The 24,155-nt window shown below is 50.0% G+C and overlaps 1 protein-coding gene and 2 long non-coding RNA genes across 6 annotated transcripts; 1 reads left to right on the forward strand and 2 right to left on the reverse strand.

The window, feature by feature from the left end:
• Window positions 1-667: 667 nt before the first annotated feature.
• CHST7 (carbohydrate sulfotransferase 7) lies at window positions 668-23,912 on the forward strand. Of its 4 annotated transcripts, none has more exons than XM_045050858.1 (2): window positions 668-2,445; window positions 9,402-9,680. In XM_045050858.1, the coding sequence occupies exon 1, from the start codon at window positions 953-955 to the stop codon at window positions 2,411-2,413; it is 1,461 nt and encodes a 486-aa protein (XP_044906793.1). In that variant the 5' UTR covers window positions 668-952; the 3' UTR covers window positions 2,414-2,445; window positions 9,402-9,680. The 4 variants fall into 4 exon arrangements, with proteins under 4 accessions (XP_044906793.1, XP_044906792.1, XP_044906791.1 ...); XM_045050857.1 differs by lacking the exon at window positions 9,402-9,680 and adding an exon at window positions 12,378-13,665 and having other exon boundaries at window positions 669-2,445; XM_045050856.1 differs by having other exon boundaries at window positions 669-2,445; window positions 9,397-9,680.
• LOC111558667 lies at window positions 5,098-6,001 on the reverse strand. The gene is made up of 2 exons (XR_002739772.2): window positions 5,723-6,001; window positions 5,098-5,438 (listed from the first exon to the last, which is right to left on the reverse strand). It is a non-coding gene; the product is annotated as an uncharacterized LOC111558667 (long non-coding RNA).
• LOC123383372 lies at window positions 11,000-16,431 on the reverse strand. The gene is made up of 2 exons (XR_006593053.1): window positions 16,255-16,431; window positions 11,000-11,363 (listed from the first exon to the last, which is right to left on the reverse strand). It is a non-coding gene; the product is annotated as an uncharacterized LOC123383372 (long non-coding RNA).
• Window positions 23,913-24,155: the final 243 nt, after the last annotated feature.

Here is a 24,155-nt window from a genome sequence, read left to right on the forward strand (position 1 = left end):
TGTAAATGTCTTTCGCTCACGCGTCAGAACGGGCTAGGTTATGCAGGGGTAACAGGTGCCCCCCCCCCCATCTCACAAGGTGAGGACGTACAGGGGTGCTAAAAATCATCTGCATTTTACAAATGAGTAAACTGATCTTTGGTGTCTGAAAAGGTGCATAGCCCTCAGCGGGCAACACCCTAAGGAACACAACACTTCACAAAGGCTCCTCCTGACCAATTAATTGCGCTACGTGAATACGCAGCCTCCAATTCCTCCGGTCCACCATGCAGCGTGCAATTGCGTATCTTTATCTTAGCGGAGAAGTTTTCCCATCCAGAACTCAGGAACACCCACCCCGGGGGCCGACGGGGACGCTGGATGTGGATAGTGACCAGGAGCCCCGCTCTAAATAGTGTGGGGGCGAGTCTGCCTACGACAGAGACGACCAGGCGGGGGACATAAAACAGAAGAGTCGGTGGAGTTCTCCGGGTGGGGTCCACGTCCCGTCACTGGGTACATTCTGTACACACGAGCCCCTCCCTTGCCTGAAGTCGATTCCTGAAGACTTGACTTCACTACGGAGGAGTTGGGGAAAGGTGGGGTCTGGCTCGGTGCGCCCCAACCACGGTCCCCACCCCGCAGCAACCCCGCCCAGATCTGGCAGAGCCCTGGGCGATCCCGGGCGGGTGAGGAGGCGGGGAGAAGCTGCGAGGTCGAAGGCGGGGCGGGCGGCTGCCAAACCAGCCAATAGGCGGCTCTCCAGCGGCTGAGCCGAGAGAGGGCAGGGGCGCCGACACCAGCACCATCGCCTCCTAAGTTTCCCCTTGTGGATGCAGGGCGCGGGTGGCTCCGCTCCTCCCGGCGCAGAGGGCCCCGAAGAGGCCGGAGGAGAGGGCTCGGGACGGGATTTGTGAGGAAGGGGAGAGGACGGGCGCCCCACCCGCTCGCAGGGTGGGGGGCTCGGTGAACGATGAAGGGCCGGCGGCGGCGGCGCCGGGAGTACTGCAAGTTTGCGCTGCTGTTGGTGCTCTACACGCTGGTGCTGCTGCTCGTCCCCTCCGTACTGGACGGCGGCCGCGACGGCGACAAGGGCGCGGGGCACTGCCCGGGCCTGCAGCACAGCCTGGGAGTGTGGAGCTTGGAGGCGGCGGCGGCGGACGAGCGCGAGCAGGGCGCCGAGGGGCGGCCGGCTGCCTCGGGGGGCGCGGGCCTGTCCCCCCCGTCCCCGGGCAACCTCAGCGGCGATGTCGCGGAGGCGGTGTCTCGCGAGAAGCAGCACATCTACGTGCATGCCACCTGGCGCACCGGCTCGTCGTTCTTGGGCGAGCTCTTTAACCAGCACCCGGACGTTTTCTACTTGTACGAGCCCATGTGGCATCTCTGGCAGGCGCTGTATCCGGGCGACGCCGAGAGCCTGCAGGGCGCGCTGCGCGACATGCTGCGCTCCCTCTTCCGCTGCGACTTCTCGGTGCTGCGGCTGTATTCGCCGCCCGGGGACCCCGCCGCGCGCGCCCCGGGCGCGGCCAATCTCACCACGGCCGCCCTCTTCCGCTGGCGGACCAACAAGGTCATCTGCTCGCCGCCGCTTTGCCCCGGCGCGCCCCGTGCCCGCGCCGAGGTCGGCCTCGTCGAAGATGCCGCCTGCGAGCGCAGCTGCCCGCCTGTGGCTCTACGCGCCCTGGAGGCCGAGTGCCGCAAGTATCCGGTGGTGGTCATCAAGGACGTGCGCCTCCTCGACCTGGGTGTGCTGGTGCCTCTGTTGCGTGACCCCGGCCTCAACCTGAAGGTGGTGCAGCTTTTCCGTGATCCACGGGCCGTGCACAACTCGCGCCTCAAGTCCAGGCAGGGGCTGCTGCGTGAGAGCATCCAGGTGCTGCGCACCCGCCAGCGGGGCGACCGCTTCCACCGCGTGCTGCTGGCGCACGGCGTGGGCGCTCGGCCCGGGGGCCAGTCCCGCGCCCTGCCCGCCGCACCGCGCGCCGACTTCTTCCTGACGGGCGCGCTCGAGGTCATCTGCGAAGCCTGGCTGCGCGATCTCTTGTTCGCGCGCGGAGCTCCCGCCTGGCTGCGGCGCCGCTACCTGAGGCTGCGCTACGAGGACCTGGTGCGGCAGCCGCGCACCCAGCTGCGCCGCCTGCTGCGCTTCTCCGGGCTACGCGCGCTCGCCGCCCTCGAAGCCTTCGCGCTCAACATGACGCGGGGCGCGGCCTACGGCGCAGACAGACCCTTCCACCTGTCGGCGCGCGATGCCCGCGAGGCCGTGCACGCCTGGAGGGAGCGCCTGAGCCGAGAGCAGGTGCGCCAGGTGGAGGCGGCCTGCGCTCCAGCGATGCGTCTGCTGGCCTATCCTCGCAGCGGAGAGGACGACGACCTGGAGCCGCCTGTGGATGAGGAGAAGCCGCTGGAGACCGAGGCCGACGGCGCCACGTAGCCCCCCGTCGTGCGCCCCCGGGACGGATCCGGGTAAGGTTCGGGCTAGGGAAGGGCCTCTGGGGAGCTCAGACCAGCCTGCGGGGGGGGGGGGGAATGGGGGTGGGTGTCATCCCAGATCTCACCCTGTCTGAATAGATTCGAGCGGGTGGGAAAGCGCTGCTGGTAGAATTTGGAAGAGAGTGTCGGGATCTCCAGCTTAGCCACTTGCCCCCTCCGAGGAGGGCCCTGCGGCGAGAAGGAGGGGGTTAAGTTTGGCTGAGGCGGAACATAGGTCCCCTCTATGAAGTAGGAGGGGTCGGTCACCTGTTGAGCACCTGTTGAGCATGGGGCAGGAGAGGGAGGGGGAAGAGAGGGAGAGGAGGGAAGAGGTCTGAAGAGAGCAAAGATTTGAAACAGTCATAATGGAACTTGAGACTGAAAATTGACATGAAAAGTATCGGATTTCGGGGACTATTTGAAGCTGGTTTTGTTGTTGTTGTTTTTTAACCTTGACACCGCTCTGTCCTGTGGGGAAACTTGGCAACACGGAGAAAGCCCAAAGCCGGGTTTGGTGCACAGTTATGGGCTCCTCTCCTCCCTACCCCTAATCTGTTTCATACTTCTTCTCTGTCTCTCTCTAATGCTCAGCTCCAGGGCTTTCCTTCTAAGTTACCAAGCATACAGGTGCACAAAGGCCTCTCTTGAAACGGTTTTTGCACGTGTGTGTGTCTCAGGGTCTGGTATGGTCGCAGAGAATGGACTCTGCTTTCTCCTGACTCCTGTAGCATTTTCCTTCCCCCCGCCCCCCAAAGGCTGGCGTTTGCAGGATATTTGACCACATCCCATTCACATCAGGTCACAAAAGCTGCCTGGTCAGCTTCCTCTAGCGCCCACGAGACCTTAGCGCCGGGCTTCCCGCATTCTGCCGCATCCCTTTGAGAGATGGAACCTTTAGAGGGACAGTAGCACCTTTGGCTGTGAAAAGACAGCCCCCACCCTCGATTTTTTGTTCTTTATAAGGCATGTGTCGTAAGACGCTAAGATGGGTCATAAATGACCTCAAAACGTGTTCAGTGTCCGTACATGGTTGGGCTGAGGGAAGAGTTTGTTCTGCATGATGCTGACCTTAGGGGTCTAGTTAGTGGCATGGGAACGTGTTTCCCCAAACTGAGTGCGACTCTGTGCCTTGGGAGGGTGCAGCCTTCTGCACTGTGCAGTCCGGAGGAGGAGGAAAAGCCAAGCCTCGAGGGCGGAAGTGACTTAAGTTTCCATTCATTATTTTATGGTGTAATTCAGTATTCCCCTGGGATGAAGCTCTGAGGACAAAGTGGAAGATGTTAATAAAGACGGATTTTGTTGTTCTTTAATAGACCAGGGTTGCAGAGCGATTTTGCTCCCAGCAATCAAGTGGTTTTCTGGGTCAGTTTCTGTAATTGCTAGGAAGTCTGTGTTCTTTCCTGATTTCCAGAGCAGAGGAAGGTAAGGCACAGTGTGACTTGTCACGTCTTAACAAAAACATCCTTTCATCTGCTAATCCTGTTTTTGCAGATGTAAGTAATGAACCAGCCCCTCACCCTCTCTCACAGGCCTGAGGGAAGAAAGCCTCTCCAGGACGAATTCTGCAGCATTTTATGACTTTAAGAAGGTGGGGGGGGGGCCTGGGTGGCTCAGTCTTTTAAGTGATGGCTCAGGTTATGATCGCACAGTTTGTGGGTTCGAGCCCCACATTGGGCTCTGTGCTGACAGCTCAGGGCCTGCTTGGGATTCTCTTTCTCTCTCTGCCTCTCTCTTGCTTTCTCTCCCTGTCCCTTCCTGGCTCGCATGCTCTCTTTCTCTCTCTCTCAAAATAAATAAACTTTAAAAAAGAAAAGAACTATCTCCCAGACACCTTTATGGTTTTTATTTTTACTATCAGTTATTCAGCTCTGGCTGGGGCAAGGTAAGAAAGAGAACAGAGAGGAGGACAGAGTGTATAATCTTCACCCTCTAGGAAGTTAGAATCCGTGTTGGTAACAGTGATTATGGAGCAGATGCTGGTGCTGCTGTTTGGAAGGCCAACGAGGCTCCCTTTGCAGGGACATTTGGGAGCAAGCCTCAGGCTCTTCCGTACGTTAGTGACTGAGCCCTCCTTCCCACACTTCTGCCGAAATTATCGGCCGCTACCATGTCACCCCCAACGAACCAGTGGATTTGTTAAAATGCATGTATTCCTGGTTCCTAGAAAGGTAACGTCGCTGGCCAGGACTTTCCAAAAACCTGTCACGCCCTGCTCTAGGGACACATGCATCGAGCTAAGCACTGTACACGTGCCATTACTTTGGTCTATCATCAGTTTTACGGATGACGAATCCAGGACTCAGAGAAGCCAGGTGACCTGCCCAAAGTCACACCAGGGCTGGGGAGGGTGGGGTAGCCTTGGTGTTAGACCCCAGAGCTCAGAATCTCTCCTTCTCTGGGCCCCTTGGCTTCCCCTGGCCGTACCTTTGGCACCCCGGCCAGGCTGGAGTGGGAAACACAATTAGCTTTATTGTTAGTGAGTTCCAGCCACTGGACAAATCCATAAAACGTCCCCGGGCTGCCCACGGCACCTATTCACCTTCCCCCTGGCTGTCCTTCACATGGGACGTCATCGCGTGCCCTGTGACCCGACCAAGAACCGAGGGGGGTTTGCTCCTTGCTGAGTCGCAAACACACCGGGTGGAGTTGTTGCACAAGGGAAGCTTTATTTGCATCAAGTAAGGAGAGCACGGGAATAACTTCCAAAACCATGACTCCCCAAGGGTCAGGACGAATATTTAGATGGGGGAGCCTGGTTGGGGGGGGGCGGGTGTCGCTGTGCACGGCTTCGCCTGCGCCTTAAGGAAACATGCGTATCCATGCTCGGTTATGTCAATGAGGCTTATGCGGAGACTTTATATTACAATGAGGTACTGACAGTTGTAGGTCATTTTAGAGGTCGCTCCGGGGTCCACAGGTGCGAGTGGGGAGGGGTTAGGCTCAAACTGGTCAGGGTGGTTTTGGTTCCCATTTGCCTAAGAGAGAAGCTGGAAAGAAGAGTTTAAGGGAAAATGTGGAACAAAGGTCAGTGAGTACATGCAGGTGGCAGTAAAAGTCAGGCATCGGGGTCTAGCTGGTGACACCCCTAGCTCAGCAGGGAAGGGGGAAGGGTGCACCCGAGTACCTTCTGGATGGTCCATCCCGGACAGCCAGGATCTGGTAGGGAGGGAGGGAGTGCACTTTTTTTCCGGGCTGGGTGGGGACCAGAGCGCCATCCACCCGAGTCCCCAGGGACTCTTCCATCTTTTCCACCTTCTCGGCTTTCACTTACCAGCTTATCCTCCCAAGGATAAGGCTACAAGATCATAGCCTCGGCAACGACCATCACTTCCTCACACAAGGACGCTGCAGCGTTGTTAAAATGCAGGAAGGAAGCTGGTTAGCGGGTAAGGAAGGGGTGGAGGAGTTTTCCCTCGCCTGTCTCTCCTTCAATCTGGTTATAAAACCTTCCCAGAACCCCCACCCCCAGCCGACTTCCTTTGACCTCTCACTGGCTAGCACTTGGTCACATGACCGGCACTAGCCCATTAATTGGGGAAAAGGAGGGGGCTCCTTGTGATCGGCTTAGACCCGAGATTCTCAGCCCCCCCGAACAGTACATTCACCTGAGGAGCTTGATTGATTGATTGATTGATTTTCAAATGCTAGTACCTGAACTCCACTCCCAGATATTCTGATTTAACGGGTGTGGGGTGGGGTCCAGGTACTGGAATGTTTTATTTACTTATTTTTTTTAATGTTTATTTATAGTTGAGACAGAAAGAGACAGACAGATCGCGAGTTGGGGAGGGGCAGAGAGAGGGGGAGACACAGAATCTGAAGCAGGCTCCAGGCTCCGAGCCTGCAGCACGGAGCCCAATGCGGGGTTCAAACTCACAAACCATGAGATCGCAACTTGAGGCAAAGTCAGATGCCCAACTGACTGAGCCACCCAGGGGCCCCGAGGCACTGGGGCGTTTTAAAAGCTCCCCAGGGGATTGTACTGTGCGGCCAAAGTTGAGAACCACGGTGGGACCTGGACTGGTCATGGGTCATCGCCCAGGCGGTGCTCTTGCCCCTGGAACAAGATCCAGATAGGGACTGAAGGGCTGTTGATGAGCAGAGAACTGTGGGCCACAGCAATTTAAGTAAAGGCACTTGGAGCTCTGAGGTTCCAAGAAGCTGGAGGGTGTTAATATGGAAAGGGAAAAACATCTTCAATTATTCATGGCCCCGTTTATCACTCTCTTCCATTCCTTCGAATGCTTTGTTGTCTCTAGCTTCTTACTTAATAATCCATCATTGTGCCCGCGATCCGGTGCTGTTCCAAACAGACCCATGCGCTGTCCTGTCCTTTTCAGCGTGTGTCCCTTTGATTTCTGCCCTTGGGAAGCCCCAAGATGTCATTCCTGTAGGCATTTAAGAGGCCTTGGTCTTAGGGTGCTTGGGTGGCTCAGTCGGTTAAGCGTCCAACTCTTGGTTTTGGCTGGGGTCATGATCTCATCGTTCCGAGTTTGAGTCCTCATTTGGCTGCCAGTGTGGAGCCTGCTTGGGATTCTCTCTCTCCCTCTCTCTCTCTGCCCCTTCCCATGCACACACACACACTCTCTCTCTCTCTCTCTCTCTCTCTCAAAATAAATAAAAAAAAAGACACCCTGGTCTTTGTTCTTGACAAGATATAGATGGGCCCTTTGAATGAATTTAGAAAAGGAAGTAAGCGCACTGTAAACTAATAACCCAACGATCAGAAAGCTTTCTAAGGACACTATCCAGACAGAAAAAGAAATGACCAGCCACCACCAAATCCCCAACAAAGCATTTTTTTAAAGATTTTTTTTTTTTTGAGAGAGAGGGAGATGGAGAGAGAGAGCACACGCTAGGGAGGGGAAGACAGGAAGTCAGAGCATCCGAAGCAGGTTCCTGCCCATTGTGGGGCTCCAACTCAAGAACGATGAGATCATGACCCCGGCCCACGTTGGATGCGTAACCAGCTGAGCCACCCAGGCACTGAAAAGTGAAACAGGTTTTTAAAACGCGTCCACATCCAAATCCTTAATGTCCCCTTGTGAGGTTAGTGCTGCCTCTGATCAAGACATTCTCCGAGCTCCCCTGTGGGTGGGGCTGCCTTCCCAAGCAGGACCCCCTCAGTTGGTGGATTTGGTGTTTAGGAAAAATCCAGACTCGTCAAGCGTGGCAGGTGAGGCAGGGGAAGAGGCTGCTCCTGCGAAGTGAGGTGTGGCCATAAGGTAGTAACCAAGTCATTTCTTGGCACATATGAAAATCCATTTTTGTGTTAAGGTGCAGGAACCCAGGATTTTCAGCCTGGCCCTTCTGGTTACCTCTTTTTTTTTAAATGTTTATTTATTTTTGTGAGAGAGAGTCGGCGGGGGGTGGGTGGTGGCAGAGGATCCAAAGTGGGCAGAGAGCCGATGCGGGGCTTCAACTCACGAACTGTGAGATCATGACCTGAGCCAAAACTGAGAATCAGATGCTTAACCGATTGAGCCACCCAGGCACCCCTCTCCTGGTTACTTCTTTTTAAAAAAAAAAAAAATTTAATGTTTATTTTTGAGACAGAGAGAGAGAGGGGGGCAGAGAGAGAGGGAGACAGAATCTGAAGCAGGCTCCAGGCTTTGAGCTGTCAGCACAGAACCTGACACGGGGCTCAAACTCACAAACCGTGAGATCATGACCTGAGCTGAAGTCGGACGATTAATCTACTGAGCCACCCAGGTGCTCCCTGGTTACTTCTTGACTGACCTTGGGCAAGTCCCTAAACCTTTTTTGGCTTTAGTGTTCTTACCAGTAAGAAGAGGAGGTCAAGAGGATTTTCAGGGCTTCTTGGAGCTGAGGGGAGGCGACATTTATTGTGTGCCTAGTTTGTGCACTGTTACATGCTTAATGCGTGTTGTCTGTGTCTTCACCTCAGCCTTATGAAGTACACAGTATGCCCATTTTTGGATGGTGAAACCAGCCCAGAGAGGTTGGGTAACTGTCAAGGATAACACAGCCGGAGGATTGCAATCAGGTGCTATCTTGAAACTAGCATCTAAAATTATTTTAGAAATAACATAAGCACACGGTGGAGAAAGAGCTTAAAACTTAAAATAACCCGCCAGTCTTACTTCCCAGAAGCAACCACATGTGTTTCCTAGAAGACAGACATGTCTTGGGGTATCTGTCTAGAAACGTTTTATGTGAAATCAAGCATAGTTAGCCTTTGCAGTCTAGTTCAGTCTTCTTATTTTTATTTCCTTAAAACATTTCTAATTGAGAGATAATTGACATAGGACACCGTGTTAGTTTCAGGTGAACGACGTACTGATTCAATATTCGCGTACATCATGAAGCGATCACAGTCTAGTTAACGTCTGCCTCCGCTTGTAGTTAATTTGTTTTCTTCTGATGAGAACTTTTAAGATCTACTCTTACCAACTTTCAAGGGTACCATACTGCATGTCCACGACTTATTTATTTCATACCTGGAAGTTTGTGCGTTTTGACCCCTTTCGCCCATTTCGCCCGCCTGGCTCTGGAAAGTACCAACCTGCTCTCTCTCTGAGTGTGTTTGTTTTTTGGATTCCCCACATAAGTAAGATCATACAGTATTTGTCTTTTTTCCATCTGACTTATTTCATAAGCATGATGTTCTCAAGGGCCATCCATATTCTCGCAAATGACGAGATTCCCTTGTGGTTTGTGGCTGAATAATCCTCCATCGTGTATATCTAAGCCGTAGTTTCTTTATCCATTCCTCTATTGTAAATAATGCCGCAGTGAACACGGAGGTGCAGGTATCTTTTTGAGTTAGTGTTTTTGTTTCCTCTGGAGAAATACCCAGAAGCAGGCTTCCCCGATCACGTGGCGGTTGTGGGTTTACCTTTTTCAAGGAACTGCCATACTGGTTTCCGTAGTGGCTGCACCAATTTCCATGCTATCATGCATTTTTGCTTCCATCTGCTTAAGTCCAGAAACATGACGGCTCTGATGAGACTAATCAAGAACGTGAGTCTGAAGAAGAGGGTGGAGAGAAGTCACAAGTTCCAGATTCTAAATCGCTATTTTGGGCAAGTCCTCGAAGTCCGGCGCTGGACAGAACACCCCCGGGGAATTCGTCGGCTGCTGTACATTCTCTCTCCGCCAGCCCCTGGCCACCAGCCGAGGGCACGGATGTCACCTGTGTTTTGGAGAGTCTCAGTAGTGATTGCATTTAATAAATATGAGGGCAGGGCCCCTGGGTGGCTCAGTCAGTGAAGTGTCTGACTTCGGCTTAAGTCTTGATCCCGTGGTTCGTGGGTTCGAGCTCCACGTCCGGCTCTGTGCGGACAGCTCAGAGCCTGGAGCCTGCTTCGGATTCTGTGTCTCCCTCTGTCTCTGCCCCTCCCACACTCACATGCACACTCGCTCACTCTCTCTCAAAAAATAAACATTTAAAAAGTTTTCAAAAATAAATACAAAGCCATATTTTTCTTTCCATAGGCTATTTAGGGACATTTTTAGGAACTCTTTCAGTATCTCTGTGCTGGGGAAAAGACGGGAGGGGAGGTTGCTTTTCATTCTGAAAGCTGGGTTTTTAAAAAATGTTGACTGTTTCGAGACTAAAATTGTATATGCTTTCAGGAATTTGAAAGTCTGAGAATACTGGCTGCTGATGGTTGCCATTATGTTCTTACAAAATTATTTTCTGTTTTTCTGTGGAATGTTCCAGCAGCTATCCGTGTCATAAAGTACTGCTGAGTTCATGCACTTATCCTTTAGAGGATCAGTAACGTTTAGGGAAAGATTTATGGGCTTAAGCAAGCAACTTAGTACCAGCTCGCTGTAATAAGTTTTTACCTGTTCAGATTAAACTTCACAATTCTTTAGCTTTTGTTTAGGGGTTTTTCTGATGATCTTTTACGAAGAATCTTTTCTAAGGCACTGTTCTCTTACCTTTTTTGTGCCAGTGTTTCAGAAAATCACGAACTGCATTCCTCTGCTTCCACTAATCCAGTTGTGACAAAATCTAATGTGTGAGGTATGATACAAAGGGTACAGGAATCGGGGCACCTGGATGGCTCAGGTCATGATCTCACGGTTTGGTTCACGAGATCCACCCCGTCACTGGGCTTGTGCTGTCAGCGTGGAGCCCGCTTTGGATGCGCTGTCCCCACCTCTCTCTCTGCCCGTCCCCTGCGTGCACGCTCTCTCTCTCAAAAATAAATTAAAAACCAGTAAAGGTTACAGAACTAAAATAATGAAACTTGGTAAAACATTATAGAAGTGTACTTTAACATATTTCATTAGTTCCCAGTCCCAACGTGACATTGCTACGTTTTTTCATGTTTATTTATTTGGGGAGACAGAGAGAGGCAGAGAAAGAGGGAGAGAGAGAATCCCAAGCAGGCTCTGTGCTGTCAGTGCAGAACCTGACGCGGGGCTCAATCTCGTGAACTGTGAGATCGTGACCTGAGCTGAAATCAAGAGTTGGGACGCTTAACTGACTCAGCCACCCAGGCGCCCCTCATTGCTACGTTTGTAATCGTGCGTAAGTGTTAAGTATGTGTCTAAGAAAAACGCTACAGTAGGATGGCTTAACAGGTGACCTTGCATAGCAAAGGGTGCACACTTTTTACATTTTGAGAGGTAAAGTTCTTTGAAGTTGCTCTAGTGTTCACTCCCAGCGTTTCTGGGAGTGTCTGTTTCCCAGACTTTCAACAACGTGGATTTTCCCTACTTTTTTCATCTTGGCTAGTGCGATGGGTGGAAAAACGCTTCCCCCCAGAGCCCGGGCTCTCTCTGATCCCACAGCGCCTCTCAGACCGTAAATAATTGCCTACATGTCCAGTTGTGGTGACCAGGATGCCCCGACGAAATCGCCTTCTTCGCCTCCTGGACTCCACGTGTATTTGGCAGGTGTCGTTCCCATGATCCCTTCTGAAGGACTGGGTACGCTGTGAAATCAAAATGATCATCTTGATATAAAACCAGGCAGACACGTGACCGCCGGCTTAGGACTGGCCTTGTGGTGCTGTTGCAGTGGGTTCTACCTATTGACTTTGAACTTCCACTATTTCGGGACGCTATCACTGGGGGGATTTGGCTGATTTTAAATAAGGTTTAACCCGTTGTGCATGGTCTCGGTGCTCCTGAGAGCCCTCTTTGTTGTCTGGGGCAGCGGGAGGGCACAAATGCCCCTTTGCAGTTGTTGAGGAAGGATTCAGAGGGTTTTCAAAGAAGTTTTTTTCAGTCTGGGCAGAGATTTTCTTCCCATGAATACAAATGTCATATAAATAGTCCGAGCGATGCTTTTAAAAAACATTTATAAGCAGCTGGCTTAAAATTCCTCAGTATGCCTTTTCTCAGGCTGCTGGCAGCACGAACAGCCCGGAGAAGACCAGAAACTGAAAAACGCACAACCGGTCTTTTATGGGTCTGAGTTCCAGCTGAACAAAGTGACTTAGAAATGAACCTCTCTCCAGGCACCTGGGTGGCTCAGTCGGTTAAGTATCTGGCTCTCAATTTTGGCTCAGGCCATTGTCTTGTGGTTTGTGAGTTCGAGCCCTGCGTGGAGCGTGCTTAGGATTCTCTCTCCCTCTCTCCCTGCCCCTTCCCCACTCTCTCTCAATAAACTTTAAAAAAAATTTTTTTTAATTTTTTACTTATTTTTGAGACAGAGAGAGACAGAGCATGAGTGGGGGAGGGGCAGAGAGAGAGAGGGAGACACAGAATCCGAAGCAGGCTCCAGGCTCTGAGCTGTCAGCACAGAGCCCGACGCGGGGCTCGAACTCACAAACCGTGAGATCGTGACCTGAGCCGAAGTCGGATGCCCAACCGACTGAGCCACCCAGGCGCCCCTAAATAAACATTTTTTTAAAGTAAAGAGAAAAGAAATGAACTTCTCTCTTTTTCTTTCTCTCTCTCTCCCTCCCCCTCTCTCTCTCTCTCTCTCTCTCTCTCTCTCTCAGAGGTCTCCTGGCTCGTCATTCTCTTGCTTTGTAGTGGAACTGAAGGAATTGGCTCTATTGAGAGAAACATTTCTGCCTAGGTGCGGTATAGAGTAAGAACAGTAAGGACTAAGAGATAGCCCTGGCCCAAGTTCAAGAACATGGGGAAGTGGAGAACCCTTTGGGAGCCGAACAGGAAGCAGTTTCAATTGGAGAAAAGTTGCAGAGCTCAGGGATGTCTTCATGAGAATTGGAACACTTCAGCTTTGCTCCCTGCCTACCCCCCCCTCCGCCCCCGGCCCCGCAGGCACCACGCCAGCATCCGGGTGTGACAGCTTCTGCAGCTGCCCTCGTTCACATTAAAGACCGTCGTGCTGGATGCTGATAGCGGATATTTCTCAGTGAGGGGGTTAAGGGGCTGTGAAGGGCGACCACCACGTCTGACTTCAAGGATGACCGCGTTCAGAGTGAACAGACTGCCCTCCCCTGAAATCAACATGAGTAGCAAGGAGCTTTGCTGTAGGGCGACATTCTGGAAACAGCCACTGAGGCAGAACGTGTGTTTGTGCGTGCAATGGAAGCCCTTTCTGTTAAGCCTTTCTTTCGGACAGCAGTGCTAAAAGGAGCCCCAGAAGGCACCGGGCGAGCCGTGAGGACGCAGGGCAGTCCCTGGGCCCTGCTGGCCAGATGCCGCAAATCCGGCCGGAAATGAGATTGTCTAGAAGGCCAGCTTGGAGAGATTCATATGGTGTGATTCATGTCATTTGGTCGTGGCAACCAGCAGGCCAGAAGCAGAGGAACCAGCCTACCTGAAAAGTCAGAAATGGAACATGACAGAAACGTTTGTTAAGGTGTAGGGAGCAGGTGGGGGCTCGGGACCGTGAGTTCTTTTGTAAAGGTGGCAAACTGAGGGAAGTCGGGAGCAGGTGCCAGCGTGAACTTGGGAGGAGGCCAACCGAAGCAGTTTTTACATACCAGACAGATCAGGTGAGCTGCAGGGAGAAAGACCCCAGAGCTTTTGAGGTCACTCTCCCCATGGCTGAGACCAGACTTTACGAGAAAGGACTCGTCACCGTTTCAGAGAGATCATGGGAACAGTAAGCCAAAACTACTAAAATCAAGAGTGTTTTAAAAATAGGACTTCCTTTCAGACAGCCTAGAGCTGGCATATGTGAAATGTACGGATTTTAGAAGCAATGAAAGTAGATGGCCCTTTCTTGCTCTAATGAAGCATATCACCAACGTGGATGTAATAAAGGAAAATAATACATTTCTTCAGGTTCTGCAAACAATAAAAAAGGTTACCCTTTGTTGTCTTTCTGTGCCCTCTCCCCCCCACTCACCCACCCCACCCCCAGCTAGGGATGGCAAAGGGGACTATCTCGCAAAAAAGGAGGTGGTTGGCTGAAAAAAAACCCACACAAGCACACCCTCCCAAAGATAACAGCATTCCCAGCACTACTGAATTCCTTTTACATTTCTTTTCTTTTCTTTTTATTTCCCAACAAAGGGAAAGAGAAATAGTTTTGAACTCAGGAAAAATTCACATCCGGCTCCTAAATATGGCAATTTCCGGCAGTCCTATGAGCCCAGGGGAAGAGTGGTTTCCCCACGCCGACACCCTGTGCCAACGTGAACCTGCTCTTGGCCATGGGGCCATTTTATCCCCCACTGAACTCTGGACAGGGCTAGATCCGGGTAGAGCTGACACGGTGCCTCATTCTACAGGAGGAGATGGGCACGGACGCCATATACTGGCTAGACATCCTAACCTGTGAACCCTAAAGTTGATCGGGGGGGGGGCACCCCAGGGACCCCGTCCCCCACCTGCAGCCAACTCCACGGACCAGTAGCCCCAGTGGGGGCCAAAGGGCTGCCTGAATGACAGATCCAAGCTCCCTCACTTCCTAGCCACACCAACCCGAGCCGCCCCCCACTTGGTAGATGACAAACATGTGCAGGTGGGCGATCAAATCTATGTTCTAAGATCCTGACTCCGTTCCTTTACTTGAGTCGGGAACAAGTTTACTCACAAAAGCAATTATGTATGCCAATTAAAACTAGACCTCGGAGCAGCTCAATGAAAGGAAAAAACAAAAGCCAACTTAGGCAGACTTAGCGGTTTCCAAGTTTTATAAATACTGGTTTGGAGTACATTTTCATTTTGTTCTCAAGCGAGCTCAGAAACTTGGGACATTTTTCGCTGGGGGTGGGCATGATAAAACTAGAAACATGCCATTATTTGATCCCGTTCTATTGGGGAAGTATAATGGCCATTTAATTTGGGCTCCGGCTGACTCTGGAGCTTGACCAAATGACTCGCATGGGTTGAGGTTTTCCTTGGAATTCTGGAGTGGAGAGGTGAGTCCTTTTCTCGCACCGTGAGCAGGGAGGGGGGCGGGGGGGGCAGTTCAGCTCCTGGAGGGCTGCCAGCAAGTGGCTTCTCCCCTAGTTTGTCCCCCTACTCCCTAGGCACGCGTTTTTGTGTGTTTTTTTTAATTTATTAATTTATTTTTTATTTACAAAAACTTTTTGGGGGGCACCTGGGTGGCTCAGTCAGTTAAGTGCCTGATTTCGGCTCAGGTCATGATCTCAGGGTCTGTGAGTTCGAGCCCCGCATCGGGCTCTGTGCTGACAGCTCAGAGCCTTGGAGCCTGTTTCAGATTCTGTGTCTCCCGCTCTCTGCCCCTTCCCCGCTTGTGCTCTGTCTCAAAAATAAACACTAAAAAAATTAAAAATAAATAAAAATAGAAAATATTTTTTTTTTAACATTTGTTTATTTTTGAGAGACAGAGCACGAGCGGGGGAGGGGCAGAGAGAGAGGGAGACACAGAATGGGAAGCAGGCTCCAGGCTCCGAGCTGTCAGCACAGAGCCCAGTGCCGGACTTGAACTCATGAAGGGTGAGATCAGGACCTGAGCCCAAGTCCAATGCTTAACCCACTGCCCCACCCAGGCACCCCTGTGGGGTTGTTTTTTTTTTTTTTTTAATTCAGTCCCTGTTTTCAACTTAAGCGAGAGTTGCTTCAAGGATTAAATCCCACTAGTGCAAATATAGTGGCAACACCCCTCCCCCTCCGCCCTGCCACTTGATTTGTCAGACGGAAAGTCTGGAAATAATTTATAACGTTTATGCTATTTAAGTACATTTCTAGCTATTTGGGGGGTGCGGTTGTATTAGCAAACTAAATGTTTCCTATTACATTTCGCTTTAGAGTCACAGTGAGGGAATGCTTGCCCTTTGACATTTCTGGGGTTTCAAGTATTATTTTAACATCATCCCCAAGCATCTTCCTTAAAAAAAAAAAAAAATCTTAATGGCCCTATTGTCGTAAACACTGTCAGTCATTTCCGTTTTCCTTAGCGCCGCATTTCACCCATTGAGGGTTAAAACAGGAGGGTTAAGAAAACTTAAAAACGGGTTGACAGATAATGTCAGGAACACCGTCCACAGAGGGTGAGGCCGGGCTGGGATGTTGGGAGAAGACCCCACGAGCACCCGTGGCCACTGAAAAGGAGCCTAACGCCCGTCCTCAGCCCATCTGCCCTGGAGGGGATCCAGGAGGAAGGCTGTTACAATGGGCTGGAAAGTAATTCACCCGTGACAGCGGGGCCCTGCTGAATACCCGGAAATCTCAGCCCCCCCCCCCCCCCCCCCGCCCAAGCACCACGTCGTCGCACCGAATCATAGCATCTGGGAAGCAGCTTTCGGGGTGATCAAGCCGGGGTGCCTCACCTGGCACAACTGTGTGGGCCGGGACACGTGCGTACCTCCGGAGGTGAAACGAAGAAAAACTTGGAAAAGGGCTGGGTGGGGGCGGGGGGAGGAGGGGGCGGCGATCTACAAATGCAGTGGGAGGGGGAAGTGAGCTGTCCCGTGCCCCTGGGGGAGGCCGTACCTGACTCCAGCCGGGCCAAGAAGGCCACCGAGAGCGGCAGGGCTGCAAGTTCATTTGGTGTGGCCGTTCTGTCGTCAAACTTGCAAGCCAGCAGGAAGTTGATTTTCCCCCCTCCCCCATGCCAGCTTCGAAGGTTGGCAGAAGTGTGATTAAAATGCTAAGCGTGTGCCTCCCAGAGTTATTCTACCGGAGGGCAGGGAGCCTCGGCCAAGCCAACTGCACGCAATCGCAGGGAGGCTCCGTTCCCTTTGATGGCACCGAGGCTAGCCAACCAGCTGCGTTTAGGGCCCGGCTGCTCATTTAAATAATCAGGGAAACTGCCGCACAGGAGGAAAAATACACGCAACTCTTGGGAGTATGACTTTGAACCTGTAAGTAAACGATCGTTTCTTTAAATACATTTTTTAAGTTTATTTATTTTAAGACACGGAGAGGGAGAGTGCGCACAAGCGGGGGAGGGCCAGAGAGAGGGGACAGAGGATCTGAAGTGCTGACCAGAGAGTCCCATGGGGGGACTCAAACGCATCAACCCCCACGACCTGAGCTGAAGTCGGATGCTTAAACCAACTGAGCCACCCAGGCGCCCCAACAATCCTTTTCCTAAAAGCGCAAGGTGGGGGCGCCTGAGTGGCTCAGTCAAGCCTGACTTCGGTTCAGGTCATGATCTCTCAGTTTGTGGGTTTGAGCCCCAGGTAGGGCTCTGTCCTGAGAACTCAGAGCCTGGATCCTGCTTCGAATTGGGTGTCTCCTTCTCTCTCTGCCCCTCCCCCACTCGCAGTCTGTCTCTCAAAAATGTTTAAAACATTTTTAAAGAAGTAAAAGTGCAAGCAAATTTGTGAATTGAGCATGAAGGAAAGACTTCACACTTCAAGGCCACATTTTCTTAAAACAAACCTTTTCCACATGCTTCACAAAACAGTAATGTACTGAAATCTCTATACTTCTGGAAATTAGTTGCACTAACTTTTTCAAATTATCTCTTTTCAGGGCCCCTTGGTGGCTCAGTCAGTTAAGCGTCCAACTCTTGGTCTCAGCTCAGGTCATGATCTCATGGTTTTGCCGGTTCGAGTCCCACATCCGGCTCTGCACTGTTAAGTGCGGCGCCTGCTTGCGATTCTCTCCCCCTCTCTCTGCCCCTCTCCCACATGTGCTGTCTCTCTGAAATTAAATAAATAAATAAATAAAATCATCTCCTTCCTGTTATCATACAGAGTAGGTCTTTTTTTAAATTGAAGTCTTAGGTTCCAGTATTGAGTCCACATTTATATACATTACAAAGTGATCTCCATGATAAGTATAGTCACCATCTGTCACCATGCAGCGTTATTACAAAATATTATTGACTACGTTCCCTATGCTGTACTTTGCATGCCTGTGACTTAGTTATTTTATCACTGGAAATTCAGTGTCCTTAGTCCCCTTCACCTATGTCACCGATTCCCCCACCCCACCCCCTTTCCTCTGATAACCACCTGTTTGGTCTCAATATGAATGTGTTTTGTTTGTTCCTTTACTTTTTTAGATTACACAGTATTTGTCTTTCTCTGTCTGACTTACCTCACTTAGCAATAATACCCTTTAGGTCCATCCATGTTGTCACATATGGCAAGATCTCATTTCTTCTGGTTAATATTCCATTGTGTGTGTATGTTTGTGTGTGTATCTATATATGTGTATCTATATATGTGTATAGATACATATATGTATACACACATATACACATGTATGTATATATACACACATACACGCACAAAAAAAATACACACACACACATATACACAACATATCTTAAAAAAAAATTTTTTTTAATCTAGGGGCGCCTGGGTGGCTCAGTTGGTTGAGCGTCCGACTTCGGCTCGGGTCGTGATCTCACGGTTCGTGAGTTCGAGCCCCGCATTGGGCTCTGTGCTGACAGCTCAGAGCCTGGAGCCTGCTTCGGATTCCGTGTCTCCCTCTCTCTCTGCCCCTCCCCTGTTCATGCTCTGTCTCTGTCTCAAAAATAAATAAATATTTTAAAAAAGTTAAAAAATTTTTTAATGTTTATTTTTGAGAGAAAGAGGGGATGGAAGGGCACAGAGAGGGAGACAGGATCCCATGCTACAACAGAGAGCCCGATGCAGGGCTCAAACTCACAAACCTTGAGATCATGACCTGAGCCAAAGTCAGACACTTAACCGACTGAGCCACCCAGGAACCCCAAGATTTAATTTTTAATCTTTTCAAAGAACCAGCTTTGTTTCATGGATTTTCTCTAATGTTTTTCTGTTTTCAGTTTTACTGATTTCTTGTATTTATTTTCATCTTGTTTTTTGAGGTGGGTGTTGATCATCCATCTGAGACCTTACATCATTTCTAGTAAGCATCTAATACTATAAATTTCCTTCTCAGCACTACATTGTCTGTGTCTCACAAATTTTGATATATTGCGTATTCATTTTAATTCAATATATTGGTGTTGTTTAATATTCCAAGGATTATTTACAAGTGTGTTCTTTAATTTCCAAGGGTCTAGAGAATTTCTTGCTCTTTTTCTACTATAGAGTCTTAGTTTGATTCATCATTAGAGAACACATTCTGTATTATCATTTCAATTCTGTGAAATTTGTTCAGGTTTGTCTTATGAACCAGGATATGGTCTAGGTGGTGAATGTTCCATGCGTGCTCAAAAAGAATGTGTTTCTATTGTTATTAGGTGGAATGTTGCATGTCAATTCAGTCTTGCTTGGTTGATGGTATTATTTCGTTCTTCTATATCATTGTTGATTTTCTGTCTAGTGAATTGTATCACTTGTTAGAGAGGTACTGATGTGTCCAACTATAGATGTGAGCATGTCAATTTCTCCTTTCTGTTCTTTCAGGTTTTGCTTTTAAAAAATTGAAGTTCTGTTGTTTGCTGCATATATACACATTTAGGATTGCTATCTTGTTGGTGGGTTGAACCTTTTACCATTACATACTGTTCTTTGCTGCCCCTGGTAATTTTCTTTGCTCCAAGGTTTATTTTACCAGATATTAATATAACCATTCTTCCTTTTTTCTGATTTTTAAAAATTGAGATGGAATTCACATACCACAGTTCACCCTTGAAAGTGTTCGATTCAATGGCTTTTAGCACATTCGGAAGGCTGTACATTGATCACCACTATCGAATTCCTGTTTGTCTGATTATTATTTAAAAGTAGCAATTTATTGGGGCACCTGGGTGGCTCAGTCGGTTGAGCGTCCGACTCTTGGTTTCAGCTCAGGTCAGGATCTCACGGTTTCGTGAGTTCGAGCCCCACATCGGGCGCCCAGCAGAGCCCGCTTGGGATTCTCAGTCTCCCTCTCGCTCTGCCCCTCCCCCGCCTGCGCGCGCGCGCGCGCGCGCTCTCTCTCTCTCTCTCTCTCTCTCTCTCAAAGTAAAACTTAGGGGCGCCTGGGTGGCGCAGTCGGTTAAACGTCCGGCTTCAGCCAGGTCACGATCTCGCGGTCCGTGAGTTCGAGCCCCGCGTCAGGCTCTGGGCTGATGGCTCAGAGCCTGGAGCCTGTTTCCGATTCTGTGTCTCCCTCTCTCTCTGCCCCTCCCCCGTTCATGCTCTGTCTCTCTCTGTCCCAAAAATAAATAAACGTTGAAAAAAAAATAAACTTAAAACAAAATTTATTTAAAAAGTAGCAATTTATCAACCAAGTCATCAGTTTTCACACGATTTCAATAACTGTAGCAATTTCCTCCAACCACCTGTAGAAATTCTGAAATGATGGCATTGTTGTTTCAAAGCACTTGTTCTTTACTTGACCTGAATGATCCCCCACTTTTAGCACTGCTGCAACCTGTAAAACCTGTAAGCTGCTTGGTGACCTTGGACTTGGCTATGGCAGCAGCTCACTAGACCCCTCTGTGGCAAGTGTCTGGGTCTCGCACCACCGATTCCCCTCTCAATTAATGTTTGTATGGTTTAATCCTTTTCATTCTTTGACTTTTCGACCTACCTATAAGGTATTTGAAATGACTTCCTTGTAGACAGCATATAGTTGGGTCATGTTTTTAAAACCATTCTACTGGTCTCTTTTTGGTTTTGTTTTTGTTCTTTTTGAGAGAGAGAGAGAGCAAGAGCACACACACTGGAGAATTGGGGAGGGGCAGAGGGAGAGGGACAGAGAGAGTCTTAGGCTCCACACCCAGCTTGGAGCCTGACTCGGGCTCGATCTCACAACTGTGAGATCACGACCCGAGCCAAAATCAAGAGTTGGATACTTAACCCACAGAGCCACCCAGGCGCCGCAGCTCATCTCTTTTTGTGTATCTGTGAACTTAGACCACTGATACTTAATGTTATTATTGATATTATAGGGCTTCAATTTGCCATTTATAAAACTTAATTACTGTTTGTTCCCTGTTTTTTGTTCCCATTTCCCTTTTTGTGCCTTCCTGTTAGTTACTTGAATATTTAAAAAAAAATTCATCTTTGGGGCGCCTGGGTGGCTCAGTCGGTTGAGCGTTTGACTTCAGCTCAGGTCATGATCTCAGGGTTTGTGATTTCGAGCCCCGCATCGGGCTCTGTGCTGACAGCTCGGGGCCTGGAGCCTGCTTCGGATTCTGTGTCTCCCCCTCTCTCTGACCCTCCCCTGTTCATGCTCTGTCTCTGTCTCAAAAATAAACGTTAAAAAAAATTTAAAAAAATTCATCTTATTTGCAGTTGTTTTTTTTAAGTTTATTTATTTTTGAGAGAGAAAGAGTATAAGCCAGGGAGGGGCAGACAGAGGGGGAGACACAGAATCTGAAGCAGGCTCCGGGCTCCAGGCTCCGGGCTGTCGCCGCCACAGAGCCCGACATGGGGCTCGAACGCACGAGCTGTGAGATCATGACCTGAGCCGAAGTCGGACGCTCAACCGAATGAGCCACCCAGGTGCCCCTGCAGTGTTTTTTTTAATGTCTATGTTGAGAGACAGAGTGCGTGTGTGAGCAAGCACGAGTCGGGGACGGGCAGAGAGAGAGGGAGAGAATCCTAAGCAGGCTCTGAGCTGTCAGCACAGAGTCCAACTTGGTCACAAACTGTGAGATCATGACCTGAGCCAAAATCGAGAGTCAGACATTTAACCGACTGAGCCTCCCAGGTGCCCCCCATCTAGTAGGCTTTTACAATTTTGGTTATTGTACTTGACAGCTCTAAACTTTCCATTTGGTTCTTTTTTTAAAAATATTTTCCTGCCAAGAATTTCTATTTTTAAATTTGTATCAAGTGTGTTCCTGATGGCTAACTAAAGCATAGTTATGAGAGTGGCTTAACATCATTTGCAGATAATTCCAGAGTCTGTGTTGGTTCAGTGTTGGCACCTATCACTTACCTTTTCTCATTCAAGTTGAAATTTCCCTGGTTCTTGGCTCGATAAGTGATTTTTTTAATGTTTATTTGTTTTTGAGAGAGAGGGGGAGGACAGAGAGAGAGAAAGAGCATGAGTGGGGGAGGGGCATACAGAGAGGGGGAACAGAGGATCCCAAGTGGGCTCTGACATGGGGTTCGAACCCACAAACCATGAGACCATGACCTGAGCCGAAGTTGGACACTTAAGAGTGACTGAGCCACCCAGGCACCCCTGCAGTGTATTTTTTCCCCTCATGTTTATTTATTTTGAGAGAGCAAGCAAACAAGTGTGAGCAGGGGGGAAGGCAGAGAGAGAGAGAGGGAGAGAGAATCCCAAGCAGGCTCCAAGTTGTCAGCACAGAGCCTAAGTGGGGGCTCAAACCCATGAGCCACGAGATCATGACCTGAGCCGAAGGTGGACGCTTAACTCAGCCACCCAGGCGCCTGGACAAGTGGTTTTTAAATTGTATCCTATTTGGGATACATTTGAATCTCTGAATTTTATTTAGATCTATTTTAGCAGGTCTCCACGGACACTGCTGGGGGAGGAAGGGGTGCACCACCTGGTTCCTGGCAGGTGGGGGCGGTAATCTAGAAGTGTGTGTGTATGTGTGTGTGTGTGTGTGTGTGTGTGTATGTATGTGTGTGACCATTTACGTTTCCGGCCTGCTGGCATCTTCAGCGTCTATTCCGGGACACAGGGGAAACAGAAAGGCAACCCAGGGAACTCATGGCTCCGTCGTCCCTTATTGTCTGTGGTCGCTCCACCTTCTTTCCCCCACCCTTTAGAGTTTTATCTCTGTCTTACATATCATGTGGGGGGATTGTAGTTACACTTTGTACAAGGAATAAGGAGAAGGGTGTTTACTCTAGCTTATCTGGAACTAGCGCTAACCCTTCTGGAAACAATTTTTTTTTAAATATTTATTGATTTTTTGAGAGAGAGAATCCCAAGCAGGCTGTGAGCGGTCCGCGCACAGCCTGACTCGGGGCTTGAACTCACAAATCCGTGAGATCACGACCTGAGCCAAAACCAAAGAGTCAGACGCTGAACCGACTGAGCCAGCCAGGCGCCCCGAAATTACCTTGTCCATGTGAATCTTTAGGGCACACGTTTCATCATCTTGAAGACGCTTCTTTCCCCAGGCTCGGCGTCACTAGTTGGCATGATTTATCGTGCACGTGTGAAGGATGGAGGGTGCCGTGGTCAGTGCCTGAAGGTATCGCTCTGATCCCAGGCCTTCCCCCGCTCTGCGCAGCTGGTCTCAGAAAGTTCTCTTCTCGGGGCGCCTGGGTGGCTCAGTCGGTTGAAGGTCTGACTTCGGCTCAGGTCACGATCTCACCGCGTCGGGCTCTGTGCTGACAGCTCGGAGCCTGGAGCCTGCTTCGGATTCCCCGTCTCCCTTTCTCTCTGCCCCTCCCCTGCTTGTGCTCTCTCTGTCTCAAAAATAAACATTAAAGAAAAAAAAAAGAACGTTCTCTTCCCAACAGGTGCCCCCTCCAGCAGCAGTTGTAGAAAGCGCAGTCATGCGGACGGGGGTGCCCATCGTTCTCCTATCTTCATCCTCACCAAACACCTCTTGGGACACATTTTCTCCTGGCCTGTCCTCACAAAGCAGAAATGACAGTTACTGCCTCGGTGTGGATTCCCAGCACTGGATGATGCAGCTTCCATACGGAAGGTCACAGGCTTCATGTTTAAGAGGACTTTACGCCGTCAGGGTTCAACAGGCTTTTCTGTCTGTGGATTTCTGTGTCCTGAAGTTCAAACGTCCTTTGTTCCTTCCCTTCCAGGTCAGTCACCATGAACCGGGGCGCTCAGCATGTTGCCCCAGCACCGGAGAAGCCACACTGTGGAGGCGGTGTCTCACGCTGTCACAGGCTGCGACTTGGCTTGGTACCCACGGCTGTGCAATTCTGCAGCGCGGGGATATCGTGAGCTCTTAGATAATGACCGATGCGTTGGTTGCAACGCAGTTGTCAGTAAGGAAGTGACCGCACATTGTGGATAATTATGCCCATAAAATAGGAAGAGCTTGAGTTCCCAGCCCGAACCTGCCTCTCCTGGAGCCGATGCAACAGCACGTTCTCAGGACAAAGAAGAGATGCGATTTGGTTTAAAGTGGACTCATTCGGCTTTTCTTCAACTAGCCCCCCCCCTTACACCTGCCCCCAAACCAGTTTTTGAAAAGTAATTTCTCTCCTTGGGGTGGGAGAACCCCACGGACCCGAAACAAGATTTTGCTTTCAAGTTTTTCTGTCTGGTGGTGTTGTTTTTGTGCTATTAAATGACCCCGGGGTCGTTGTTAACGACAAGATTTGTTTTGTTTTGTTTTGCTAGGATGCAGATTTCATGATGAAGTTCAGTTGCGTGGTTGGGGGGGTAGGGTGGGAGGGAGAAGCTAGTCTACATGCAAAGGAATATGAAGGAAACTATACTGAGTTCAAGAACCTTAGCAGTTATCCAACACTCAAAGCCTGTTAACAACTGTTGTAGGCCAGAAGTTACAACACAGACCAGATTTAAAGTGTTTCTCTTAATCCTAAGGCACATTTCAA

This window comes from Felis catus, chromosome X (assembly GCF_018350175.1).
Source record: "Felis catus isolate Fca126 chromosome X, F.catus_Fca126_mat1.0, whole genome shotgun sequence".
In the NCBI taxonomy this organism is placed as follows: Eukaryota; Metazoa; Chordata; class Mammalia; order Carnivora; family Felidae; genus Felis; species Felis catus.